At 37.0% G+C, this 12,750-nt stretch overlaps 2 protein-coding genes across 2 annotated transcripts; one reads left to right on the plus strand and one right to left on the minus strand.

Moving 5' to 3' along the window:
* Positions 1 to 427: 427 nt before the first annotated feature.
* LOC116264504 (uncharacterized) lies at positions 428 to 2,664 on the plus strand. Its single transcript, XM_031644775.2, has 3 exons — positions 428 to 761; positions 1,264 to 1,495; positions 2,218 to 2,664. The coding sequence occupies exons 1-3, from the start codon at positions 673 to 675 to the stop codon at positions 2,512 to 2,514; spliced, it is 618 nt and encodes a 205-aa protein (XP_031500635.1). The 5' UTR covers positions 428 to 672; the 3' UTR covers positions 2,515 to 2,664.
* LOC116264494 (NADH-cytochrome b5 reductase-like protein) lies at positions 2,589 to 11,914 on the minus strand. Its single transcript, XM_031644765.2, has 13 exons — positions 11,623 to 11,914; positions 10,393 to 10,435; positions 7,935 to 8,010; positions 7,354 to 7,413; positions 6,873 to 6,923; positions 6,335 to 6,389; positions 5,771 to 5,841; positions 5,641 to 5,692; positions 5,186 to 5,263; positions 4,854 to 4,943; positions 4,645 to 4,758; positions 3,124 to 3,192; positions 2,589 to 2,986 (listed from the first exon to the last, which is right to left on the minus strand). The coding sequence occupies exons 1-13, from the start codon at positions 11,836 to 11,838 to the stop codon at positions 2,930 to 2,932; spliced, it is 1,032 nt and encodes a 343-aa protein (XP_031500625.1). The 5' UTR covers positions 11,839 to 11,914; the 3' UTR covers positions 2,589 to 2,929.
* Between the last annotated feature and the right edge of the window lie 836 nt (positions 11,915 to 12,750).

A 12,750-nucleotide genomic window follows, 5' to 3' on the forward strand; every position in this document is an offset into this window, starting at 1 on the left:
GTTGAAGACCGTTGATCAAGTCTCAACCTTGCCAATCTCCTCCTTGAGTTATTTCTACAGTATTATCTTCTTGTGCTGGTTAGCGCTCACCCTTGTCATTAGAAATAACAAAAATAATAAGTTGTAATCTACTGTTGACAGTAAAAAGATTCAAATGTATCAAGAACCAAATACTCACCATAGATGAAGATTTGACGCCTTCAATTTTTTTTTGTTTAAAAAAATTCAAAACGAGATCTTTCCGGGAGAGCCTGACTGTCATCACTAATAAATAGGCCAATGTCGAAGACCTCCAGGGATCGAATTGCAATTGCAAATCCTACCCTCAAATTTTAATTAGCAGGGAAGTCAAGTGCCAACATCAGCAAATATCATTCTTTCAGCTAATTACTTATTAGTTATTATTAATGGAGGGTGAGAAATCAAATTTAGTGATGTGTGGATGATCACTTCTCTTTGGTTCAGAGGTGACAACTGCCATGATTATGTCCTAAAACAGGCCCCCCAGATCGCCCTGGACCTGATCTTTGAGCCTCAAGATCAACCAATATCGTTCTCTCTTGTAAAAATCAAATTCTCTTCTCTCTCTCTCTCTCTCGCTCTGTCTCTCTCTCTGAGCAGAGGCAGGCAACAGAACGAGGAGGCATCACACAAGAAGAAGAAGGAGAAAGGATGGCAGGTGCAGGTTGGGCAGCCAAAGTCCCCACCATCGCCTCTCGTGTCTACTTCCTCCTCATCATCCTTCAGATACCCCTCTTCAGGTTGGTACCCACTTCTCCCCTTCGCCGGCAGATTAAAAATCGCGGCAGCTTCTATGTGTTGAGAAAAATAGTGGTTATTCGTCCTTCACTTACTGAGATCAACCCCTGTTTTCAAGATTCCGCCGTTCCCATCGGTTTTCAGTTTCCTCCGTTTTCCTTGAGCACCTTAGAGAAACATTTTCAATGGCTGCTTTCCTCGTTTCAGAGAGAGAGAGAGAGAGAGAGAGAGAGAGAGAGAGAGAGAGAGATACCCAATACCAGCAAACAAGATTTGGATGAGATCTCGTACTGGATCGTTGTCTTTCCGTGATCGCCTGGAGAAATTTTTGTTGGGCGGCAGAAGTAACTCGTGATTCCAGAAACAGCTATCCCTTGTTTCCAGCCAAGAAAAGGATCGTCTTGTGATTGTGAATGTTGAAATGTCTTTCTTCATTAACAAAAACATTAGATTCATGGTTTCAGCCGTTAAATAAGAAGAAGCTTCAATTGGGTTTCTCCGCAGGGTGCCTTGCAGATCTGGACTATGCACGACGCCGATGGCGGTCACTTCGTCCCAGTTAATCTCCAGCGACGTCTTCCCTACTGCCGCAGTGAAGGCTCTTCTTTACCCTGGTGCGGTGGTAGACGGCCTCATCTCAACCATGACCATCCCTAAATGGAACGACATACTCGACCTGTACAATCTAACGGCTGCTAAAAGTGCATCTGCAATGGTGGATCTTCAGCGCCTCGAGGTACTTCTTTAATCCTCCTAGCATTTTTTTCTTCAAAATCTCTGTATTATCTGAGTTCATCAACTTGTAGCCTCTATAAGCTTTCCCATAGACTGCCCACCGTGCGGAGATTAGTGCAATTTGATGTTGCATAAATTGCTTTGTCCAGTTTGCTTTGATTACATGCAGAGCATTGGAAGTAGTAGATATATAACCGCCGTTACCATTCTGAGGAAGGTTTTCGCAGGGAGTTTTTCCCTACGTGTTGCTTCTTTGGGACAAAAAATCTCAAGTTTTAAAAATGAGAAGAAAATAGTAACACAGGTGATGCAATATGAGGTTTTAGGCTTCTTCTTGCAAATATAAAGAGACAACTACAGGAGCTTTAAAACGTAGGAGAAACTCAAAGAGAAAACATGTACTGAAAAATGTAAACAATGATCTTCAAATTTTAAGTAAATGTCATAAAATCACAAAATGGGTATCAGCATAATATTGAGATATTTTTATCCGTGGAAACATTTTAAAGATATTCTGATCACAAAAATTGTTGGCTCTGGCTGAGGTATCTTATTGGACCTACGATTGCTTCGAATGCGCAATAGCGAATGACCCACTTTAGCATCTTATAGGACAAAAAATATTTGTCATTGACTATCTATGGTTGGAGAGTTCTTTGATCAGGTTACTAATTTTTCAATTAAATGGACGGAAAATGTTCATAGTTTGTTTCTTCCTTTCAGGTTCTTGCTGGAAGTTACTTTTCTGTTGCCGGAGCCTTCGTGGGCCTCATGAAACCAGGAAGGATGAGCATGTTTGGAACACTTCTAGTTGTATGGGGCCTTGTCAAAGAAAGCTTTCTTGGAAAGCCACCAAATACAGATCCAGCAACCGCAGTTTTCATCTACCCAACAATGTTCTTTGCTCTGTTTTGCGCATTTTCATCTGTGAAATATGACTTAAATAGGGTGACCAGAAAGCAACAGGCTCGGCCAGCTGCAAAACCACTGCAAAGCTCAGCCAAATCCAAGCTAAAATGAGATATGATGGATGATTTTTTTTTTTTTTTGTTGAACTTTGTTTGGAGAACCATCAAAAGACTGTCCAAGCAGGATTTTTCAGAAAACTTTGTTCTTGAATGGTTTGTTATTAAGAAAAGCAGCATCCTTTTGGTTTGTGCAGTTACATAATTCTTGTGCTGTCACTGTCTATCCTGTTAACACGACGTCAAGAGCAGAGGCCCTAACACCTTAGAACCTGCTGCATAGCATCGATCGTAAGGAGGAATTATTACACTATAACATGGAGACTGGTCTGTAAGACCCTAGCCACTCCTGCATATGACTGCAAAAAAAGTTTTGCATTGCAGTTTCCAAGCAATAAGGGGAAAAAAAAACTCCAAGCCGAATCACTTGTCGATTCATGGTAGCTATCCATGAAGAATGCAAGTGACTGTCAAAATTTATACACCATCTCCTGTGTGTACCCAAGCTCTTTAAGAAGTCCTGAAAGCTGCAAGGTAAAGCAAGTCGATTGATACTTTGACATGTACAATGCAAAGTGAGTGAAAAGGGGCATCAACTAAAATGAAAAAAGTGCAATTTCTTTTCCTGCGTTTAAGAGATAGGAAATTGAAGTATTTTACATACTTCGCCTTGCGATCGATCTTTGGCCTTATCTCCTGATATGTGTTTCATCATTCCAGGAGGACCGCATACCTGAAATCAACATTGTCTTGCATGAAAAAAAAAAACTGAATGGACTTCCAAAAATATGTGTGGACAACCAAAATTAAGCAAACCAGTTTGTTCTAAAATTCATTGCTCATTCACAACCAATCAAGCTTGCTCATTGAAATAAATATGATAACTAGCTTTGCAACCAGTCAAGCTTGTTCATTGTGACAAATATGATAACTAGTCCACACACTTTTTCCATCCAATTAAATAAACATCCTTGCTTTTTTTTTTTTAATACTTCCATTTCGATAGCTTTGATTATGTGTATTTAGTGGACGTATTACTGGCAGTCTGGCATACTCCATCATGGGGAACATCCACCTGTAAGCAATCTGGTGGGACCTGCAGGTGGGGTGGAAACAAGAAATGCGAAGATCACAACCCTTTGCACTGGAGAATCCCTTTTAGATCTTATCCGCTGTTCTATCAATTGTCCTATGATGTGTGCTTTGTTCTGATGAACCAAACAACCTCGTGTCCTTGAAATTTCAAAACTGATCTCATAAGGTAGCTGCTACTAGCTGTCATCATCTGATTGTAGAATCCACGATCCATGATTAGCAGTAGCCAAGTAATTTAGCTTAACTGGAAATTACTTTATGGCTTCTCCCTTAGTGACTTGTAGACCAATAACGGCATAATAACCTATGTTGTAGCTGAAGATAGTCCAAGAACATTAAAGAACTTACAAGCTACAGCAGAAGTTCAGATTGGCTAAATGTACAACAACCTTTCTATGAGAAAATCAAAACACACTCTAAACAGCTGCAGTATATAATAATAACTACAAAGACATCCAATAGAAAAGTAAAAGGAAAAGCACCAACTAACTTTATATAATTGAAAGTATGGTAAACTGCTGTATTTGGAGTATGGACAAACTGCTTACCTATCAAACTGATGGTTAGGCTGAGAGAGCTCAGCAAAATTCAAGGTAGCTTATGGTCCAACTTCACCACTGAGTTCAATTTTTCAAGCTCCTATTCAGCTTTAATTATTTTCCTTGCTTTAAGGACATAGAAATTTTCCCATGTAACCTCGACATGTTTTTAGAACGAAATCATAACTATCATAATTAGGGGACAACCCCATTCTGTAACCTGTTCCTTTACCTGATTCATGTTGTAGCAGTTTAACAGGACACTGTTAAGTGAAAGGTGAAAATAAGGTTCTTCCTACATTCGAGTGATGAAGATAAATGACACTGAAGGATTATGGACAAACAGGATAGACCCACCCTTCTAAAGACTGCCACAGAAAAAACCAATGTAGATATTGATAGTTTAATAAAAGATTAAGATTAGTGTACATTGCTTAACTTGAAGTTTGAATGAGCAGGTCAATGGACTAAATTGGAACCTGTCATTATGTAGTTTAACATTAGTAGTTAACAGAAAGAAGGAAGATAAACAAGCAAAGAACGAAACTCACAAGAATAAGAGTATCATCACTTGGGCAAGGCAATCCTTTCAATATCATCTCTTTTGATATGTAACCGGTGCCTCCTCTCCAGTTCTTGGATGGATTATCAACAGTGTAAAACACCTGCATTTTGTCAATGTGCAAGTGATTACACCAAACAAAATTCTAGGAAAACTTTTTTTTTTTATGGAGGCTAAATCTCTGATAAACCAAAAAACCTTGAAATTGGGATGACTTGCTGAAAGCACATCCAGTTTCCTTTTTAACAATATATCATCTGGTGATATATTTGCATAAATCAGAGAGACCTGAAACAACGTAATGGTATTAAAATCTTAGTCAAGTGAAAAAAGAAACAGGGCAGTCATTTGTGCATATGAATATCCAGAAAAGCCTCAGAAACGTCAGTGCAATGCCAATCCGACACAACAAGACTGAACTCGTTTTTTGAAAATTGAAACTAAAAAAGAGTAACATAAGCCAATGTAATAAACAAATCCCTTAAAACAAGAGTTCAAACAGCAACTAGGTGTAAAAATATTCCACTCACCTGAGTGTTGTCAGCAGGATCTTTTAGAATAGCTTCAATAATTTGTAGCATAGGAGTGATGCCTGTGCCACCTGCTATCTGAGGCAATGAAACAGAGTGACACACAATAGAAGTCAAGCAATGCCTACATATCAAGCTTGATGAATATTAATGTGTGGTTCAAGAGAAATTCAGGACAATGAAGGAAAAAGTTCATATCCATGTAACAAAATAATAGGCCTACCCAAACACGTTCGCTCCTAATAGAACTATATTTAAAGCTTCTACAGTATTTGCAAAAGAAAAAGTCTCAGTGTCTTGCTCTGGATGCTTTGCCATGAGTGTATGGTTAAACAGCTTAACCATACAAGCATCACATCTGGTGAAGCATTGGAATTTGCATCAGTAGCAAATTCACACCTTATCCTAAGAGTCCCAGCTTGCCTTTTTAGCTATGTATTGGAAAAATGCCTTACCATGCCAATATGCCTTTTCATGTTAGGACTGTACCTGAGCTTCTCAATTGGCCTGACCATTAAAAATACAATTTCTAAGAACAAATAACTTATAATTTCCTTGTCAAGCATACAAGATCACACTGCTTACCCTTTCACTTCTACCAAATCTCCTGGTTCCAGACTAGCTAAATGTTTACTCATTTTTCCTTCTGGATAAACCTGCATCAATTTATGGAAAACATCTGAGCCAAAAATGCAAAAGAAGTCACAGAAACTCGTGTATCTTTAGCTTGGACCAAAAGTACAGAAACGTTACAGAGTGGAAAAAAAAGTAACCAAGTCCAATGAAAATTTGTCACAGCATTACAAGTGATAATGCTCCACGAATCGCAGCTATCATATGGATGCTGCCACAATGCCACAGTACCAAACATAAAAAGTATTGGCCACACAATCATAACCATGATGTATTAAACTCAAGTCGTATTTTAATATAAATTATGTGCTGAAATTAAATTTGACGCAGTGATATCTAGAGATATAAATAAGTTGATAGTAGTATAGTGGATCTTAGAGATCAGACTTAGCATGTTTATGTTCAGTTGGATAAGCAGGCCAGACCCAAAGAGATGGTCCATCTATTAATCCATCTATTCGTAATTTTGTACAAACAAGAAATATATTGAACAAGTTCCTCATCAGCACGACATACCTTTACTAATAAATCAAAATATCCTTTAGCATCTGGATCTGAAATTGGAGTATACCTGAAATGTGGTACATAAGTCACAAAAACAATGACAAACGTCTTATAGATGCTTATCACAACAGGATACGTTTTACAATTCTAATACTCTGTGAAACAAGATGGGACATGGTTTGAAAATGAATAATAATAATAAAGAGAACAACAAGAGAAACTAATTACAAAATTTTCAAAGAAAAAAAAAGAATGGTGATGCAAGTGGCATATGATTTTACTGAGAAAATAAACTTGATCGAGAGTGGTTTAGTCAAAATAAGATGCAGGTGGAGTTGCAAATAGGGTCCGCAATGCATTCCTTGACTTCCACTAGTTTCAGTTGTTTACAACAGTCACCACTTTTAGTTACACATGAAAGATAATTAGCACACATTCTTTTCGCCTTTTGGGGTTCATCCTCAATCAGCAAAGGTCTCATGTCTGACATGAGAAAAATGTTAGAGTACAAATATATTATATTGGGCATGCTTTCAAGTTGAATACTTACGGGCGGATAACATATTTGACACTTCCTTCAGCGTCATTTCCAATTGGAGCCCTGCAATCAACATAGATCTTCTATACCATGATACAACCAACCAAGAAATAAAAAAGATGAATGAACATAAATTGCCACTTGCCAGTCTTATATATATATATATATATATATATATATATATATATATAGGATTTGCAGATTTCTCCATCAGGGTTTTGATGGAGAAATCCTCTGCTCACAGCATCCTGCCCGATGCGATGCATCAGCCAATGTGCTTAATGATTTAATCACATCCGCCCAGTGCATTGCATGGGGCGGGCTGTGATTAGACGGAGCTCAAGATAGCTGGATGATTTCAATTCCTATACATGTGTGTGTGTGTGTGTGTTTGTGTAAATTTAACCTGTAAAGACATATTTATGTTTATCTATGTGTGTGTGTGTGCATGTATCTGTGTGAAACAATGTAACTTTTGGAGATCAGGACAAACCTTGTAAGAATACATGAAGCCACATCAAGCCCCAACTTGACAGGAGGATCGAAGTGAAACCTATAATTTTGCAAAGATAGAGAAAACCAAGATTAAAACAGAGACTTCATTCCATCAATAACTATTCATGAAATTTAACTGGAGTTGCTAGCAATATGCAACATGTACCATTGGTTTCCCCGATCCCCAATATGGATGCTTCATTTTGAACAAATTTAATTTAAGTTGAACAAATTTAATTCATGTCCTCTTATCATCCATTCTGATCAGTTTCCATTCAAGTGCCCTCATTCTTTCTCCAATTTGCTTCTTGTCTCTTTCATTCTCCCAGTTACCTAGTCCTTACCCCATCAAAGAAAATGAAAATGATAAAGTTTTGAATTTGAACCTCCACTCTTCTATAGATGAATAATCATCACATAAGTTCATGTAGAAGATTCAACTGAAGTTGTGTGACAGTTTAAAAAACTTACTACCATATTTAAATTAGCAAGATGATGAATTAGAAATGTAAGCATACATGCAAATAGAACTCCAATGATACAGTCAAGAAAAAGAAACTTAGCCCCAGAATATTTCACCTGAACAAGTATGTGTTGTGGTTAACACTCACTTTTTCCTGCAGTTCAAATTTGATCCACTTTTCAGGGTTGAGGGCTGAAAATTTAAAAACAAAGGAGAAAAAAAGACATCATTGCTCTAGAAAATAAAAGAAGAATACATAGCTACTCTAGATATTGCTATAAAGATAATTTGAAGTCCAAAACATGACAGAACCTAAAAGACAGGTTTTGACGAACATCCTGGTTGTGAGTTAGGCAAGCAATGAAACTACGCATACTTTTCCTAGCTGTTTTATTGCTTTCTTCTTAGTTTTGCTTTTACCATTTTGCAGATTTACTCTATGTTATTAAGGCCTCATCTAGGCATGGACTAAGCGTGAGTCCACACCCTTACTAAAGTCCACCACTTAGGCGACAGGATATGTGATGGCACCTAAGCTCGTCTAGGCTGGCCTAGGAGCCAACATGCCTAGTCCATGAGAAAGTGAAAAGTCGCATTCTCTTTCAATTAAAGTTTCTTAATTGAGTATACATTGTTATGTACTTTATTTTGTATTGATTGCTTATTTTAATGTGTTGTTATGTTGTTATGCTGTTATATGTAATACTGTTATATGTATATATTGTTAGTCAGTTAGTCTGTTATATAGCATTGTGATACCTCATACCTGTTACATGCATATATTAGTATGGTAACTATGGGTATGTTACGTACTCATATCATATAGTTATATGTATTGTTAATTTGTTATACCTGTTATAAACTTGTATGTATATCTATATGTTAAGTTGTATTGTAATACAATTTGTTATTCCTGCTACAACTATTGTAATACGTGTTATATGTATATACTGTTATGTACAGTCTGTTATACCTGTTATATAGTATTGCATCAACCTATATGTATATACTGTTAGCATGTTAGATAGTATGTAGTATTGTGATACTCATACCTGTTATATGTATATGTTAGTATGGTTATGTACTTACATGTATTATTACTATTGTGTACTTATATGTATACTATTATGTATGGTTAGTCCTTTTAATTATATTATGTCTTTCTTTAAGTATAGATGGATTAAAGCCTTCTTGTGGATTTGTATTCCTTCTTCTAGAGATTAGATTTTTTTTTTCTATGTTATTAAGGCCTCATCTAGGCATGGACTAAGCATTTACTAAAGTCCACCACTTAGGCGACAGGATATGTGATGGCGCCTAAGCTCGTCTAGGCTGGCCTAGGAGCCAACATGCCTAGTCCATGAGAAAGTGAAAAGTCGCATTCTCTTTCAATTAAAGCTTCTTAATTGAGTATACATTGTTATGTACTTTATTTTGTATTGATTGCTTATTTTAATGTGTTGTTATGTTGATTATGCTGTTATATGTAATACTGTTATATGTATATATTGTTAGATAGTATGTAGTATTGTGATACTCATACCTGTCATATGTATATGTTAGTATGGTTATGTACTTACATGTATTATTACTATTGTGTACTTATATGTATGCTATTATGTATTGTTAGTCCTTTTAATTATATTATGTCTTTCTTTAAGTATAGATGGATTAAAGCCTTCTTGTGGATTTATATTCCCTCTTCTAGAGATTAGATTTTCTTTTTCTTGTATTAGATTACATTTAATAAGTATTTTTAAACTTCTTCTATTGATTACGCATATTCAATGAAGTCAAAAATTAATTTTTTATTGTTTAAGTTTATTATGCTTGTTATATTACTACTCTCCACATTTCAAATATTAGTAATAGTTAATCAAAATAACTTGGCATATTAACATAAATAAAAAATAAAAAAATGGTCGCCTTTTTTGCCTAGGCCTGCCTAGGCGCTAGGCTATACCTGGTGCCCAGGCGCTTGACAACATAGGATTTACTATATGTAACGAAAACATCATAACAAAACCCAAAATGCCTTGGCCAAGTCAACAAGGACTCTCCTCATTGAAAGGCATATGAATGATGAATCTACACAAACAAGAGCAAGAAATAGGAGCCACATTTCAATTTATGATGGACCAGTATGACAAGGAGCGGAGGGAGGGGGGGGGGGTCACCTAGGCCGTGGCCCGCCCCGAACTAGCTGGAAAAAAAAAATTACATTAGAAAAATAAAAAAAAATAGTTATTCAATGTATTCTTTTTACTTAGGTTCAGTTTGGCCCTACCCAAATTTGAGGTTGGATTATTTGGCCCGTCCCTAAACGAAATCCTGGCTCCGCCCCTGAGTATGACCACACGCATCAAATTCAATTAACTAATATATTTTGACCCAGCATGAAGCAATCAATCTTGACAATCAAAAGCTGGAAGCTTGCAACTAATATTCATTTCCTAGGCTATAAAATACAGATACTTGCATACCTATTGAATTGTCTCCTAATGAATAATTTGATCATAGTTCAGTTCAGCATACTCTACAGGCATGAGATGAAAGAAAACCATAAATCATTACCTACATCCCTTGCTGTTTCATCTGGTTGTTGGTCTAGAAGAACCTGCAGAAAAATAATATCACTTCAATTAAGCACATGAACATAAGGAAGGCCACTTATTAGTATGGGCAAATAATAGATACAGTAGTACAGACCATGCTACTATCCTCGTAGAAAAAAAACATATGCAACATCAAATAATTAGACTAACAGAAGAGTAAAATTTGCCTGACCTAAGCAAGTACACTTCCTTGTGCATAAGAACTATTCTGTGAAGGTCGCTTCATTAGTATGGGCCAAATAAGACAATGTAGCAGTACAAGCTGTATATTCTCGTAGGAAATACTCAACATGAACAAGTAGACAAACAGACTCTCTAGTAGGCACATTCCACTAAATTATAAATTTTCCTCCATTGGGATAATCGCATGGCATCAAAGCTGCCGGATCTTAGCAAGTATACTTCCTTTTCTAAAGGAGCTATTCTCCCGAATCTTGATACTGTAGGCGAAATGAGATATCTTGATGCATTCACAATTGCTTACTGACCATTCACCAATTTGTCCGTCACATCATCTACCTCAGAGAATTGTAGCTTTATTTTGTCTACTCAGTCCATATTCTAGGTCAACCTATGCATCAACTGGGAAAGGAAGACACTATTCTATTCGATTCTTTGTGACCTTAAAGCAGATAGCGGAGAAAATATTCTACGATCACCTGATAGCGTCCTATCGTTTTTCACTCCTTTTCTTGTTCATAAGAGAGTATACGGCTATCAAGTCCCACTAACTTGTCTTTAAAAAAATACGATATTACACTTTATTAAAGAAGAAGTGATGTATAACTTCTGGATTATCAGCCTAAGCATTTATCAATGGACGAAATGTACATATGATCAATTAAGAGAAACCCGATAATCTTGGAGGCAATTCAGGATTCTTGTTTTCCTTTTCCTGACAAAATTCTTGCCACTCTCGGGATTGGAACCTGTGTCTAAGGATTGCCGAAGTGGACAGGCGGCTTAACTTAGAAATCTACATCGACAATGTACCGTTCCTATTTTATCGGATGTCTCCGAAGAGCCCTAGCAAAACACATCAAAAATGAAAAAAACATTGCAAATATACCGTAACTAAGTGGGCGTTTCAGGAATCCCGTGACATGTAAGATTTCGATACGAGAAATACCAAATAATAAAACGCCAGAAAATTGGAAAACGGTGGGGATGATATAACCGGCCAGCCTACCTGTCCCGTGGAGCCATAGCTGTAGAAATAGGCGGTTCCGCCACAGGCGGCGGCGAAGATTCCAAAAGGAAATGACAATCTACGATGGTTGGCGGAAGAAGAAGAAGAAGAAGACGACGCAGACGTCGTAAAATGCGAGGTGGCGGCGGCTCTGAATGAGCTTCTCAGCGCCGCGGGAGCGATTGTGGCTAGTCTTCTGCTCAGTAGAGAAGCCATTCTTCTCCTTCGCTTCGCTTCGCTTCGATCTGGAAATGAAGATCGAGAGTGAGATCATTGATCTGAGAGGTCCATCAGGACAAAAAGGCTCCCACCACCACGGAGTCGTGTAGGTCAGGCTGCGGCTGATCCGAACCAAGGTGGACTCCAAAATCCAATAAATTCATTTAAACAATGGGTCGATTTCTCTTAGATCCAATACTGTCATATGCACTACACTTGATATTGGTGAACCTTAGCCAAAAGGTTGAAAAAGGTAGGCACAGAGGCTTATGGTTATTTGATCAAAGTGGATCAAAGGGGTTTGGTTTATATGTATACGATAAAATATGTATATATGATGTAGATGCACGCTTGCTCGCTATTTCGGCATCGATTTTGTTGTCTAAGACAGTGGGAACTGGGTCTTGGTTTCTGAAATGCATCGATCGATTTAAATATATGTTTTTTCTAATGTTTCATAGCAGTCAATACAGTTTCATGTCACAAAAGCCCAACCCATAATACGTTGTGACAGTCACCAATCTATTTAAACTAACTATTTGGTTAATATATTATAAAAAAAAAAAAATCGAAAGCGGCAATCCAAATTGTATATTATCCTTTAAACTGATCATATTTTAAATTAAGTTTTCGTGTTTCAAATAAATGTATGAGAGAGTGACATGTTTGTTGGATGAACATTAAATAGTGATAGTGTAACACTTTAGTTGACAGGTGCACCATGAGTATGTCTAAGTCTTGAAACAACCCTAAATAAATTTCGAGAGTGGGAAGAATAAAAGAAAGTTTTGACCGTATCGAAGTATGTCACCAAACACAAAAAATAGTTCAAAAAGGCTCCTTATAAAGCTTATATTTTACAAAGCTAAGTTGCAAAAGCATGTTTTTGAGATCATCATCTAAACGTCC

The sequence above is a fragment of the Nymphaea colorata genome, chromosome 1, assembly GCF_008831285.2.
Source record: "Nymphaea colorata isolate Beijing-Zhang1983 chromosome 1, ASM883128v2, whole genome shotgun sequence".
NCBI lineage: Eukaryota > Viridiplantae > Streptophyta > Magnoliopsida > Nymphaeales > Nymphaeaceae > Nymphaea > Nymphaea colorata.